At 43.5% G+C, this 14,391-nt stretch overlaps 1 protein-coding gene across 2 annotated transcripts in view; it reads right to left on the minus strand.

Annotated features, from left to right (window-relative positions):
• Nucleotides 1-14,377, minus strand: part of Tgfbrap1 (transforming growth factor beta receptor associated protein 1) — a 53,134-nt gene extending 38,757 nt beyond the window's left edge. Inside the window, exons 1-3 of one of the 2 annotated variants that reach the window (XM_031367351.1) lie at nt 14,013-14,377; nt 12,554-12,753; nt 8,536-8,671 (exon numbers count right to left, since the gene is read on the minus strand). In XM_031367351.1, coding sequence (XP_031223211.1) covers nt 8,536-8,554 — 19 coding nt within the window. In that variant the 5' untranslated portion in view covers nt 8,555-8,671; nt 12,554-12,753; nt 14,013-14,377. Of the gene's footprint in view, nt 1-7,914; nt 8,028-8,535; nt 8,672-12,553; nt 12,754-14,012 lie in introns of those variants that run through there. The other variant, XM_031367352.1, reaches the window with a different exon arrangement.
• Between the last annotated feature and the right edge of the window lie 14 nt (nt 14,378-14,391).

The raw sequence follows: 14,391 nt of genomic DNA on the forward strand, positions 1-14,391 counted from the left end.
GATTATCCCTGAAAGAGATTGATGTTACTTTATGCCCCCGAAGTTAACAGAACACATGGTAACTGCATGTGAATATAAGAAGAAGGCACAGTGGAAACTGTAATGTCGGAAGATTCCAAACTGCTAAACCTGTTCTAGCACTTCCTGTGAAGCCCTGGACATGTCTGGGTAAGCTGATGGCTCTCTCCATGGAATTCATTTTATGTTCACAAAGAGATGAGCAAGAAAAGAACACTGATCTTGTCCAAGATGAGAGGAAACTGGAAACGCCCCAGCTTTCCTCCACAAGACATAGTGCAACAACAACAAAAAATGATCTATAGGAACAAACAAGGTTGAATCCATTCATGGGGAATCTCATGGGAAGAAATAAATCCAGGGGTGATGAGGCTGAGGATGGGCAGATGACAGATTTCTAAAGTATCAAAAATGTTTAGTTTCCTAAACTGAATGTTGCTCTCACTATTCACTACATTTTCACAGATTACAAGTATTTTTCTAGGGGCTGGTGAGATGGCTCAGCAGGTAAGAGCACTTCCGAGGGATCTGACACCCTCTTGTGGTATGTCTAAAGACAGCTACAGTGTACTTATGTAAAATAAATAAATCTTGCTGGGCTGTGATGGCGCATGCCTTTAATCCCAGCACTTGGGAGGCAGAGACAAGCGGATTTCTGAGTTCGAGGCCAGCCTGGTCTACAGAGTGAGTCAGAGGTCCTGAGTTCAATTCCAGCAACCACGTGATGGCTCACAACCATCTGTACAGCTACAGTGTACTCATCTACATAAAATAAATAAATAAACCTTTAAAAAATACAAGTATTTTTGTTATTAAAAATTAATTTTAAAGATTTTAATTAGTATATATTAATTATATATAATTGGTTTTAATATCACATTTTCTTTTTTTAAAATCTTTTTATGTATGTATGGTTAGGTGTATATGTAACTCACACATATGCATGTGCAAGTGTGCTCATGCCAAGACACACATGTGGAGGTGAGAAGACAACCTCAGATGTTGGTCTTTGAAGGCACCTCTTAAGCTAGCTAAACTATGAATACCCAGGTAGTAGTCAGGGCTCTCTATAATCACAGAACTTATGGAAGGTCTCTCTATATTGAGGGAATTTATTGTGATGACTTACAGCCTGTAGTCTAACTCCTCAACAATGTGCAGCTGTTAATTGGAAGTTCAAGAATCTAATAGTTGCCCAGTCCCATGAGGCTAGTTATTTCAGCTGGTCTTCTGTAGAAGTAGGTTCCAACAGATGCGCTGGCAAGTAAATGCAAGCATCGGAGAAAAGCAAATCTTCTTCCAATGTCCTTATGTAGGTCTCCAGGAGGAAGTGTGGCCCAGATTAAAGGATGTACCACCACACCTTGATCTGGGACTTGTTTTGTCTGAGGCTTACCCTTGAACTCTGAGATCTCCTTGCCTTAGTCTCCTGGGATTAAAGGCATGTACTACCTTGCCTGGGCCTAAGCTTTTCATAGCCACTATGCCTCAAGATTTTCATGCTAAGATCCGGGTCAGAAACTTGTGTCTTCCAGCCTCAAGATCTGGATCACAGGTGAGCCTCCAATTCTGGATTGTAGTTCATTCCAGATATGGTCAGGTTGACAACCAGAAATAAACATTACACCATGCATTCTCCTGTCTCTAGCTCCCATCTTATCATGGGTATATTGGGATTACAGACATATACTACCATGTCTAGCTTTATGTGGATTCTGCAGATTTCAACTCAGATCCTCCTGTTTGTGTGGCAAGTGCTTTGGCCCATCTCCCTAGTTCTTGTGACATTCATATAGAACATAATGTATTTTGATTGGTCAATAGTGAACATAACTGTTGTAGGGGTAACCATCTACTTTCCTATTAGATTTAAACATTATTTTTTGTGATACATATTTATAAAATAGTTACTTTCCCAAACTAGTTTAATCTTATGAATTTAAAAAAAAAAAAAAAGCCATTCAGTAAACTTACTAGAATCAGTAAACTTACTAGAATTCACAGCTTGCATGGCTTTCATTTAAAATTTCATTTCATGGAAGCATCTAATTATCACATATACAATTGACTGACTCACAATTTCTGTTCATTTAAATCCAGTACTTAGTTTGCATTAAATCCACTTTTAAGTGCCATTTCTCAGATACTGAAAAATGGCTTTGGGATTTTCTTGTTCCATGGTAAAGCTGTTTTGTTTTGTTTTGTTTTGTTTTGGGGCTTATGGAGTTATACTAGAAGTGAAAAGAAATCAAATGGTCATTCTGACATTTGGACCAGAGTTCAGTCTGATGGAAAGGTGGGCAGCAATGTGGACCCTGTCCCCAGAATGGTAGGTCATTCTGGTCTTTACGGTGCTTTATAAAGAAAGGGACAGAAGAAACAATGCTTCTTCAGCAGGGAAGACTTTTAGAGGAGATAAAGGCAAGGCTGCCCTCGGAGAGATGGAGATAAAGAGGAGGGGAGGGGAAGGGAGGAGAAGGGGGACGGGAGAGAAGGGGGAAACAGAAACAGAGACAGGGGTGGTTCCTTTTCTAGAAGTAAAGGAACTGGTCAGATGTGCACATCCGTAGTCACAAGGTAGGGAACAAAACTGTCCATGACAAGGCTCCCTTTAGCGCCCTTTAGCCCCTTCCTAGGGCTTCTGCGGTGAGATCTTTACTGAATTACTTTGGGAGGTGATTTCTCTACATTTGAGGGTAGAGAATCCATCTAGATAATACCTTGAAGTTAAAAGTTTTTCAAAGAGTGGGGTTTAAAGCCTGGCCAATAGGACACCCCTCAGCCTCAGCTACTTAGAGATTGGAGCAGGATGACTACTTGAGACCACAAGTTCAAGACTAGCACAGCCCCCCGACACATGAGGAAAACTGGGATGTTTGCACATTTGAAATATTTATCTCAACTGGAACAATAAGAGTTAACATTTTTTAATTAAAAAAAATTGATGTGTATAAGTGTGTGACTACTTCTTTATGCTATGTGTGTGAAGTACGTATAAAGGCCAGAAGGGAGCATAGGATCCTCCAGTGCTGGAGTTACAGGCAGTTATGTGCTACTAATGCTGAGTCCTCTGGAAGAACAGCAAGTGCTCTTAACCACTGATGCATTTCTGCAGCCTGAAAGCTGATTCCTGATAGGCTGAGAACTGGAGTCTGAGCTCTGAGAGCAAGAGCCAGAGGAGATGTTTGGAGCATGAGCACTGGGGCTGGGAAAGGGCAAAGCACTCTGGAAAGACTGAGTCCCCAGAGCTCAAGTCTCCTATGTGAATGATGGCAGTATGTGAATGATGGCAGTGGGAACGGTTTGTGGCAGACACTCCCAGTGTCAGCTGACAGTCTGGGTTCTGGCTGTGTCTTGACCACCTCCTTGTGGTCGTAGCTGAGTCTGTGTATCTACCTCCCTATAGGTTTGCATTCCACTGTAAGTTTCCCCAGCACTGTCATCTAGCTGCCTGAGGAGAATGGGGTAGTTCAGATGGTTTCATCAACCACCATTTGAAAATTTGGTACTTGGAATTTGGAAAACTGAGGCTCCAATCCAGGCCTCTTCAAGAATGGGCGGTGTGTGTATATAACATGTATAGTACAAAGGCTGCTCCAGCGCTGAATGGGTATCAAGCAATGTATCCCTGAGAACACCCTGGCCAACCCCCATGAGGGCCCCAACCACTGGGTTAGTCACATATTTCTAATTCACTTCATTCTTTTCCTCTTTTCCTTGCTCCATGTCCCTCTCTGTAGTGTGTGTGTGTGTGTGTGTGTGTGTGTGTGTGTGTGTGTAGGGGTGCTACTTGTTTGTCTAAGACTATTGTAGTTTAGGGTAGCCTCTAATTCAACCTGATCCTCCTGCCTCAGTTTCTTGAGTACTGGGATTACAAATATAGTACCATGCCTGGGCTCTCTCTTTGCTATAGGATCTTGTCCTATAGCATAGGCTAGTCTCAAACACAGAATGCTTTTGATTTAGTCACCTGAGTGCTGGCAATGCCTGAATCCACCGGTGAGCCCAGCTTCCTTCCTCACAACTCTGGGAAGAGAAGAGATGACAGAGAACTGTCCTATGGCTTGTTTAGTGGTGCTCAGCTACACAGGTGTTGGCCCTAGTTTGTTTCCAAATCCACATTTCCCCAGTTCTACTGACTGAGGGGACAAGCTGAGTTCACATCCTCTGACCTAGTCTTTCTGACTACAGCAACAACTCTAAAGTGGAGGTCTGGATCCTTCAAGGGGACTGGCCCAGGTGAAATTGGTCCTGAAGTGATTCCTGAGATCAGCGGGGCCCTGTCTTGTTGAGACTCAAATACATTCCCATCAAACCAGGATATATATTTACCTGATGTATGTTGTTCTTGCTGAAAAGCACCTAGTTTAGTGACTCAATCCTGAGATTTGCTGGAAGCCAACAACAAATATATTAGCTTGTAACCAGGCAACACTTGATCAACACAAGTATGGAAGAGACAGTAAAAAGCTGAGCATGAAAATAAAATAAAATAAAATAAAAAAATAAAATAAAATAAAATAAAATAGACAGTTATAGAATACTAGCCTATTCCAGTGACCTGACAGAGATATATGGAGGGAGAAGATAGAAGGGAGAAGACAGTTATGGTTTAATACGTCCTGATATTACCCTGGCACACATCTATATCCAACTACTCCTAGCTTTGTTGATACAAATGATAAAAATATAAAAACATAAGTTATCCTATAATCCATGGGTTCCACATCTGAACCCATGGATATGGGATTCTATTGAAAACATTTGGCACACATGATATAGTATGTATCACGCTAAGTTGCTATATGTGCCTGTACCAAACATGTTCATCTAGGTGACTTAAAGCATATGGCACCACTGGTAGATGTTACATACAACTACTGCAGCATCTTATATTCTATAAAACTTAAGTCTCACAGAGTAGGTATCCATGGAAAACTCTGGAACCCAAATCCAAAGATACTAAGAATGACTGTGTACATCTTATTTGTATGTTACATATATGTACTATATATTTACCTACAGTGTATGCAGTTACCATACAAATGTTGTGTACACATGTAGGACTAGTGTGCCCCCAAGATATCATATACATGCTAAATGAGTTACATCAATGGTTATAACTGAAGGATCAAGGAGTGAGGGGTACTGGAAAGGAGTGGGGTGGTAATAGGGGTCTCTCAGCACTTACCACCTAACAATGTCCTCAAAACAGAACCTTCAAACACTAACAGAATTATCACGTGCCTAGGAGACGTCAGGCAGTTATCTTACTCATGTTACTTTTGTTGAATTTTTAATGTATTCTATAGCAGCTACTTGACTATGAGAAAATAATCTTGATCTCAAATCTTCACGAAGACTTCTAAGGGAATTTTAAGGCAAGAAGCACTCAGCCTTATGTAGGGTAGCCCCAGACTGAGTTGCTAGTTTTGCATTCATTTTGTAGCCATATATTTTTCAAAATAGTAAAACAGGTTGGGTTTGCCACAGAGGAGATGAGTTGTAAGATCCGAGCCAAATTATTCTGCAAAACCCAAACACCTGGCTGCCACAAATGATGACTTTAATGTCTTTCTAACAAGGACTGGATCCTGACCAAGACAAGATGCTTAACTCATTCAGTGAGATTGCCATGGTTTTCATAAAGGATCAAAATTTTAGCATTAATAATAAAGGCTGTTAATAATTGTTAAAAACCAGAAATGATAATTGCAAGTCAGGTCTAGAAAATACATGTATTGTTTTCAAAATCTTTCATGTGCACTTGTGCTGGGCACCTACTCACTTGAGTAAGATTAAGAAAAACAAACAAACAAACAAACAAACACAATCCAGGGCCTCATCATGTAGCCCAGGCTCCCTTCTAACTTGGTATATAGCTAGAGAAGACCTTGAATTTCAGATCCCCTTGCTTCTCTCCCCAGGTGGGGGAATCAGAGCCACTACACTGGCTTTGTGCAGTACTGGAGAAGGACCTGGCAGTCTACCCACTGAGCTGCATTCCCAAGGCCCGGTGTTGCTTTTTCAACAGCAAGCTCCAGGCCTTTTACAGTTCCACAACTAGAAGAAGCTGCTTGTGAAGCATAGTACCAACCTTTGTCTCTAGAGAGTTTAGGCCAAAGCTGAATTGACCGTGCAAGCCTGCAAAAGCTCTGTCCCCAACCCTACGACCCGAAGGCTATATATAGATATATAGAAGATAGATATGTACAAGACTATAACTCAGATACAGGAGGAAGGATAGCAGAGAAAATAAGGCCAAGAGTCACACCAAATCTTACCAATGAGCTGAACATGCACACCTTGTCATGTACAGTGAACTGAAATCCAGAATCCACAGCCTAACTCCACAGTAAAACCTCCATGGAGACAACGACTGCTCAGATCACTGAACTATGAATTTTCAGAGTAGAAGTGGCCTTAACACTCTCATTTTTATTAGTGAACAATCATTTACTGTATTTCTGTTAAGTGTCAGGTCTTGAGATAGATGCTTCCCATGAATATTTTCTTATGAGAATCTATACACCCTTTGTAAAATTAGCCCTACTTGGTGAATAGGGCAGATAAGGCAGAGCCTCGAGTAATGGAGGCTGATCTCCAATACATAGTCATGGATGGCTGGTGATGGTCTTGAATTCCCAGTCCTTCTGCTTCTACCTCCTAAAATGCAGATACCACCACACCCAGCTATTAGTCTTGTTTTGATCAGGAAAATGGCATCCAAAGGTCACTGCTAGGAAGTGACTGGAGTGGGATTTAAACTCACAGCCTCACCCTCATCCTGGCCATGGGGTGAACCAGGGTCTGAGAAGTGTGTTGTGAGCTGGGTCTTGGGGATTCTGGTCAAGCACTGCCTTTTACTACACACCAAAGTGACAGTTGCTTGGTTAGCAGAAATGAGAGGAAAAAGAAAAGGAAGCAGCTGTCCAAATGTCTCTTCCTGGACCCTGGAGCTGTGAGTCCTCAGCTTTGCTGACCAAGAAAGAATCATGACCACCAGCATGCGGTGCAGCAGGCACCGTACCAGCCACTCTCTGCCCAGCAATTTCCTGTTAGTAGCAGGCAAGACCCCTCGCAGGGCAGCCTTGCCCTCCTCCCACACTCCTCCGTGTTGTCCCTTGCCACCACTTTAATACCAACGTTGCCTACTTGACCTCCTGACCCAGCACGCCCTAACAGAAGCACAGGAGTGCTCAATCGTATCTGCTCAGGCTACAGCCCTCCACTAAGAAGCACGGTGTGAACTCTGCTTCTGCATCCAAGTAGTATCCCAAGAACAGCGACCTCTCAGACTCAACCAACAACCCTTTGACAGAAGCAACACCGGCAGGCAACTCGGGCAGTCTCATGAAATCAGGGGAAATCAGGCAGAAGGCAAAGGAAAGGAAAAGTTCCCTGGGGTGCAGCTCCAAACCCCGACCCGGTTCAGAGACCGAACACGGGCCTCCTCGTCTCTGACCAACACTCCCCTATCTAATCTCCTCGTCTCTCAATTCAGACACAAGCCTGACCCCAATTTCAACTCCTAATCTACAGACCTCAGCAAACTTCAATTACATCACGCACCCCAGCCCTTCCACCTGAAGGGTGGAGGCACACCGGCACGATCCTTCCCAATCCCGATCTTTCTCCCCAGAAACGCAAGTTCAAGGACGAGGTCTCTCGGTTCTCCTCTTCCTTACACTGACACACCCCCAGACCACAGCGTAAACAGTGACCCCGCACGGGTGACCACCCCTGGTTCCCCAAAGCCTGCACGCCGGCCCCCAGCGGCACACCTGGCCCAGTCCTGCAGGCGCCCGCCCGCTCCCGCTCCGCTGCACCTGCGCCGGCGCCCGTCAGAGCCCGCCCCGCACCCGCCGCTCCCGCAAGCCGCCCCTCGCTTCTCACCGGCGTAGCGCAGTCGTCCCGCGCCGCCCGCGGCCTGGGGCACCGCCGCCCGCTCCGGCCGCGGCTCCTGGGCTGCCGGCCCCGCCGCCGCCGCTTCCCGTCACGTGGGCCGCCGCCCGGCGCCGGCGGAGGGCGGGCGCTCGCCGGTGCCCAGGCCGCCGCGCGCCGCTGGGGGGCTCCGCGTCAGGGCCCGGCGGTCGGGAAGGCGGGCGGGCGGGCGAGCGCGCGCTGGCGAGTGCGCAGGCGGCGCAGACCCGGGCCGCAGCCATCGGGAGGGGAGCGTCTCCGCCGCCCGCCTGGGAAGCGCCGAGGAAGCGCCGCCTTGTCTTCTCCACTGTCCACTCCACGGCAGGCTACTGCACAGCTGCGTTGGTCAGGTGGAAGCTCGGAGAAACGTCTCCTGGACCGACGGGTAGACGGGCTAACAGCCCGGCCCCGACTTGCGGGTGGGGGGATGCTTGCTGCACTCCAATATGCCAATGAGGGTGGGGGGGAGGGCACGGTCCTTCGGTTCCTAGGCCAAAAGCTAGTCCAGGCAGAAGGAATGCTAGTCCCGGAGGGGAGGAGCTTATTTGCAGGCTATCCCTTCCAAGCTGGGAGTCCCGAGGCAATTCTACTCACTTCTTTTAGGGCAATCCATCAATGGCCACTCCTTTGTGTCAAGCCATAAAGAAGAATCCCAGAATCCTTCTTCCTTGTAGAATCAAGACTCAGTTTCCCGATGAAGAGTTAGGAAGCTCTTCCAGAATCATCAGTGCTGCCAGTGCACCAAAAACAAAAACAAAACAGGTTTCTCCAGTTATTTCCCTTGACTTGAGAAACCGCTGAAGAGGTGGCTTTAGGATACCCTACCACCCCTACCGCCGACCCTGTCCCCAGAAGTTGTAAGAAAGATACCATCCAGGCCCCAGAGAATAAGACATACTATTCTGTAGCTTTGTTTCAAAGGAGGAAGGCGTGTAGGGGTGGAGACCTAGAAAGATCAGCTACGGAGGGGACCTCTACTGACTGATTATAGACCTCAAGTTCAGTTCTTTTTAATTTCTACCTTGTCGTACCCTTGCCAGGTATGCACCTCAATTCCTGCATTTTACTGTGCCAAAAAGACGTAAATGACTTATCCTGAATCTTATACTAGTAAGGGTCATTTCAAGAACTCGAAATGTGTTTGTAACATAAAATTAAGTCCTACTGATTAAATAGTTTATGGGACAACTTTTACATTCCACTCTAGATGATCCAGGAGTGAAGATAAATACTATGAAAAACGAGGTAAATCAGAAACAATTTTTTTTTTACAAGGGGGCTTACCACAGGATTTTTAAAATAGCAAGCTCTATTGTTGAAACATCTGTTCTTGGGACACATTGATTCATCTACATCGCAAATAACAGCCCCCTTTAGGCAATGCCTGGACTATGAAACATGCTTAGGTATCTTCCTAAGATAACTAAATTCTCCACATTGTTTCTGATGGGTCTATTTAAAAACAAATATAGTGTCATGGTTTTCAAATGAATTTGTGAAAAGTTTTATTTTTATTGCATATGTATGCGTGTTTTTTCCTACATAAATGTGTGTGCACCATGTGCATACAGGAGCACACAGAGGTCAGAAGAAGGCATCAGATCTGCAACTGGAGTTACAGATGGCTGTGAACCAGGTGGGTGCTGAGACCCAAACTCAAGTCTTCTGCTGAGTCATCTTTATCCCCTCAAATGAATTTTAACACATTTATTAATATTTGTTAAATAACTCCTGGGTCTGTATCAGACACTATAAGGATATCTTATGGGATGTGAAAAGATCTGTTCTGATAGAAAACTAAAGAAAATGAAGTATTTCATAAATACAACTGTGTGCTTCAACAGTTGCCAAACACTTCCAAAACTTAACATCCTCTGTCCTGTGTTATATACCCCATTTCTATCAAGCTCACTGTTCTGTCTTCCTGCATACAGAAAGCACTCAGCCAGTTAAAAAAGTTGAATGATTTAATGCACCAAAGTATCTTTAAATGACACATAATAGTGACACTGGGGCTGGGCGGTGGTGGTGCATGCCTTTAATCTCAGCACTTGGGAGGCAGAGGCAGGTGGATTTCTGAGTTCAAGGCCAGCCTAGTCTACAGAGTGAGTTCCAGGACAGCCAGGGCTACACAGAGAAACCCTGTCTCGAAAAAAAAAAAAAAATAGTGACACTGGGTGAAAGTTGGAGACCTCTTCATGCTGAGGATGCTCTTTGCCACACTAATATTCCCTTATTTTAACATGTATACGTTCTTAAGAATATTCTTAACATATTTGGTACATTCACTAATACTTAACATGTTAGGATATCACTTTTAAAGACCAGGTTAAGCAAAGTTACATAAAGTTTTATGTTTTAAAAGTAAACATAGTTTATGATATTTTTGAGAGATTTTATTTGTATAATATTAGCTCATTTAATGCCATATATATGTGTGTGTATATATACATATATATACATATATACATATATACATATGTATATATATACATATATACATATTTGTATACTGGTACTTTAGCTCTAGCACAATAAAGTTGTCAGTTATTACTCAAATGGACGATTTCCTAAGCAGCTCCTTCATGCTAGTGCTATGCCAGAGGCTAAGTCAGACTCTGTCTCAGGGAGTTTACTGTTTTGAAAACCACTAAATTAGAGAGTTAGACACACACACAAAAAAAACCTAACCAAACGCCAAGGTTAAGAAATAACATAATGTGTTTTAGAGATATGATGATAATGGAGCCCAGGTAGGAGGTGCCTAAGAATCATTCATCACAAACTTAATAGTTCTTGCTGTGTGGCAGGGCCTGTTCTGAGGGCTGACGAGCCCAGAGATAAAAAGAGGTAACCTGGGAGAAAAGGGCCTTGATCTGAATGTAGGCATGTCCCCAAATCCCTGCAGAAACATGTACCTCTGTATAACAGGACTAAGCGGCAAATCTTTAGGATAAAGCCCATAGGCAGGATTATCAAAGAAATGCAGCCCTTTACTTCTCTGCCATGTGCCATATAAGGACACAGTGAGAAGTCTCCCTATCTGTGGAATAGTACCTTGGCTCTCCCAGATTCCAAGACTGTGAGAACTGTCTCTGGGATCTGAAGCCACCTAGTTAGTACTTATCAATGTGTCTGCATACACGGAGGCACTGGGGTTACAGTAAGTAAGTGCATCCTCACCATGCATTGAGGAATGAGAAACTGTACCATTACAATTAATAGTGTTATAAATATTAATAGCTCAGAACACAATCCAGAATATGAATTGAAGCCTCTTGCCTTAAGCTCAGATATACTGTTGACAGATAACACAAATCTGTAAGTGAAATGCTAGCTGTTCTTGCACAGGACCCAGGTTCCATTTTCAGCATTTACATAGCCACTTACAACCTCCTATAACTCCAGTTTCAAGAAATCCAATGCCCTATTCTGGCCTCCATGGACACCAGGTACATACAAAATGTACAGACAAAAATGCAGACAAAAAACCCATGCAATAAATAAATAAATGAATAAATAATAAATTTATACCATGCCTTTTTTTTTCTTTTTTTGGTTTTTTTGAGACAGGGTTTCTCTGTATAGCCCTGGCTGTCCTGGAACTCACTCTGTAGACCAGGCTGGCCTTGAACTCAGAAATCCTCCTGCCTCTGCCTCCCAAGTGCTGGGATTAAAGGCATGCACCATCACTGCCCAGCTAGCATACCTTAAATATTACTTTACAAAGAAAATCAACATCCAAAGTCCTTAGTGAATATTTTTCTTCTGAGTTATTCATCCTACAAACATTTTTATTTATAATTTTTGTTTTGAGTCAAGGTTTGACTATGTAACCCAGACTTGCTTCAAACTCAGCTAGGATAAAGGCATATACCATCATCCTGACTACCAAAACCCATTGAGCACAAACAAAATACAGCATGATTTAGTGAACCTGGTGAGGGAGTGAATTGAAATACAGGGAACTTGACTCCTTTACCATCTCGTGAGATGACATGTGGCTCGGTGCTAGTCAGTTCCCCTGTGTCTCTGTTCACTAGAGTTACCAAATCAGAATATTAATGAATAAACCTTATTTCTGTTTGAAGTTCCTATTGTGTTATATGACAGTGCTCTCACCAAGATGCCAGAGGCGTCAGGTCCTCAGGCCTGAGGTAGGCATTTACCATTCTGGTAACTAGTTTTCAGTCTTTCGGTTCCTGGCTCCCAGGTTGGGGGTTTTGGTGTTGTTATATGGTGTGGTTGAATCCTCTCGAAGCAGCCCTTCTTTCTGCCTGGACATATTTGAAGTATCCTAAAATTTCCCCAGTAGAAGCTCTGTCCAGGAAGAAGTAGGCAGGCATTGTCAGCAAAGTCCCCTTTCCCTTAAGGGTAGGAAAAGATAGATATTCATATATTCATTATAGTTTATATCCATCTGTATATTCATAGAACTCAATACAGTTCTTTCATTCTCAGACTTTTTTTTTTTTTGTTGTTCCAAACTACAATTTCTTTCATTCCAGAATTCCTTTTTAGAGTCACCAAGAATAGCTGAGATGTGTTTATTCTAGTCAGGGTGTGCTTTGAGTATACAGGGGAAGAGGGAGGAAAAGCAGACAAATCCTACCTGGGGCAGAGTTTTCTGTAGATGAGGCGTCTGAAGTTTCAGCTTGAGTGCTGGGTCCAGAAAGCCACAAGAACAAGAAGTAGAGCAAGGACTTGGGACCACATTTCCAGACAGTAAACTTGCTGCTTCAGACACCACTGTCTTGCTACTTCTCTCCCTTCATGTCAGTCAACGAGGTACAAATGTCCAGGTGGAAGCAACTGGAGAGGCATTTGACATATTTTAGGTGCCACCCTTACACCATGACGAGACAAGTATAATTTTATCAGAGATAAAAGGCTCTAAGGGAGAGGAAGTATGTCCTTAGTGAGAGTGGGAATAATCCAGAGCTGGGCCACTTAAAAACTTCCCCTTTGCCCCTTCTTTGATTTCTGTGATCAATAACTTTCTAATATCCCTCAGTGCTTCACAAATACACATGCCTCATGTATAATCCTTATTTTGATTATTCTTCAGAAGTTTCCTGAAGGAACTGGCATGAGGCCAGCTCAGCTTACCCAGTGAAAACTGGGTTTGTTGTAAGTTCAAGTTCGCTGCAAAACAGCTACTTTAGCAACTAATATAACCTTCTAGTGAAGGAAATGGAGCCAATGATGCCATCCGTGCCAGACTAGTTATTATATGACAGTATAAAGGTTAATTTGAATATATAATAGCACAATAACGGTATAAAGCTAAGGCACTTAATCCCATTTGAGAACATTTGGCCCAGCTTTAAGACTTGTCCCTTCAGGGAAGGTCACTTAGATCAGCTTCCCAGACACAAAAATAAAAGGACTCGATTGGATATTTTTAAGCACTAACTTTAAAATTTCCTCCCAGCCCTGAAATTGTTTCTACCCCCAAAGTATCACATAAACAACTGGATAATTTTACATGATGTCTCTCATTCCTAATTTAACACTTCATTTATTTTTCAGTACTCTTTCAAGTATATTTTTGGTAGACTCCTAGCTCATATTTTCATAAACAATGCAACAGTTTCCAATAAAACGATATATTATAGAGCAGACAAACTATGCTCTCAAAACAGGTATGAAATGCAACTTTTTAATGTGCAAAAACTTAAGGACTCTGTCTCCTATGAATGATGAAAGAGAAGAGATCTCGCACACAAATATTAGAATATAGTTGAAGCTTACAATATTTTGTTAAAGTAAAAACCATAACTTCATTGTAATTATTAAGTGCAGAGGCAGTTTACTTGGTTCTTCGCCACTGCCAGTCTGTGATCTTCAATTATCCTTTCTATGGCTCATTTTCCTCATCCCAGGAACAAGCATTCTACTAGCAAATCAGGCTGATCTGGGGAATAACTGTAACAGTCGCTGGACTGTCGCTACTACTTCCCCTTATTATTTCCCACATGTAAGCTGGTCGGTTTAAAGTGTCTTTCCAGGGAACAATACTTGATGCTTAGTATGTCCGAGGAAGATTACAGAGTGTTATTTGAGCTTACTTTGTGTAGAAGGGAGATTAGGCAACAAACGATTGAGACATTATAAAAAGCGAAAAGCAGGGTGACTTCAGACATGACAATGCCAATTGGGGTCACAGCTGTCTGCCCTCTTGGTCGATTCTGTCTCTCCAAGCTGTCGGGAAAATCCCTGAAGCCTCTGCCATGGGACGTCACAGGAGGCGGGACCAATGGAGGCCAGCTCGCGTTGCTTAGCCTTCGGTGCTTCCGGCACGGCCGGGGCAGGACTCCCCTCCGCTCTCGGTCCCAATTCGTCCTCTTGGCTGAGGTGCGTCAGCCAAGTCGGCCAGCCCTGAACTCTACCCTCTGCGAAAGGCATCGCTTCTCTGGCGCGCTGAGTGACACCAAGTCCCGCCCCCGT

Source organism: Mastomys coucha, unplaced genomic scaffold (genome assembly GCF_008632895.1).
Source record: "Mastomys coucha isolate ucsf_1 unplaced genomic scaffold, UCSF_Mcou_1 pScaffold14, whole genome shotgun sequence".
Taxonomy (NCBI): Eukaryota; Metazoa; Chordata; class Mammalia; order Rodentia; family Muridae; genus Mastomys; species Mastomys coucha.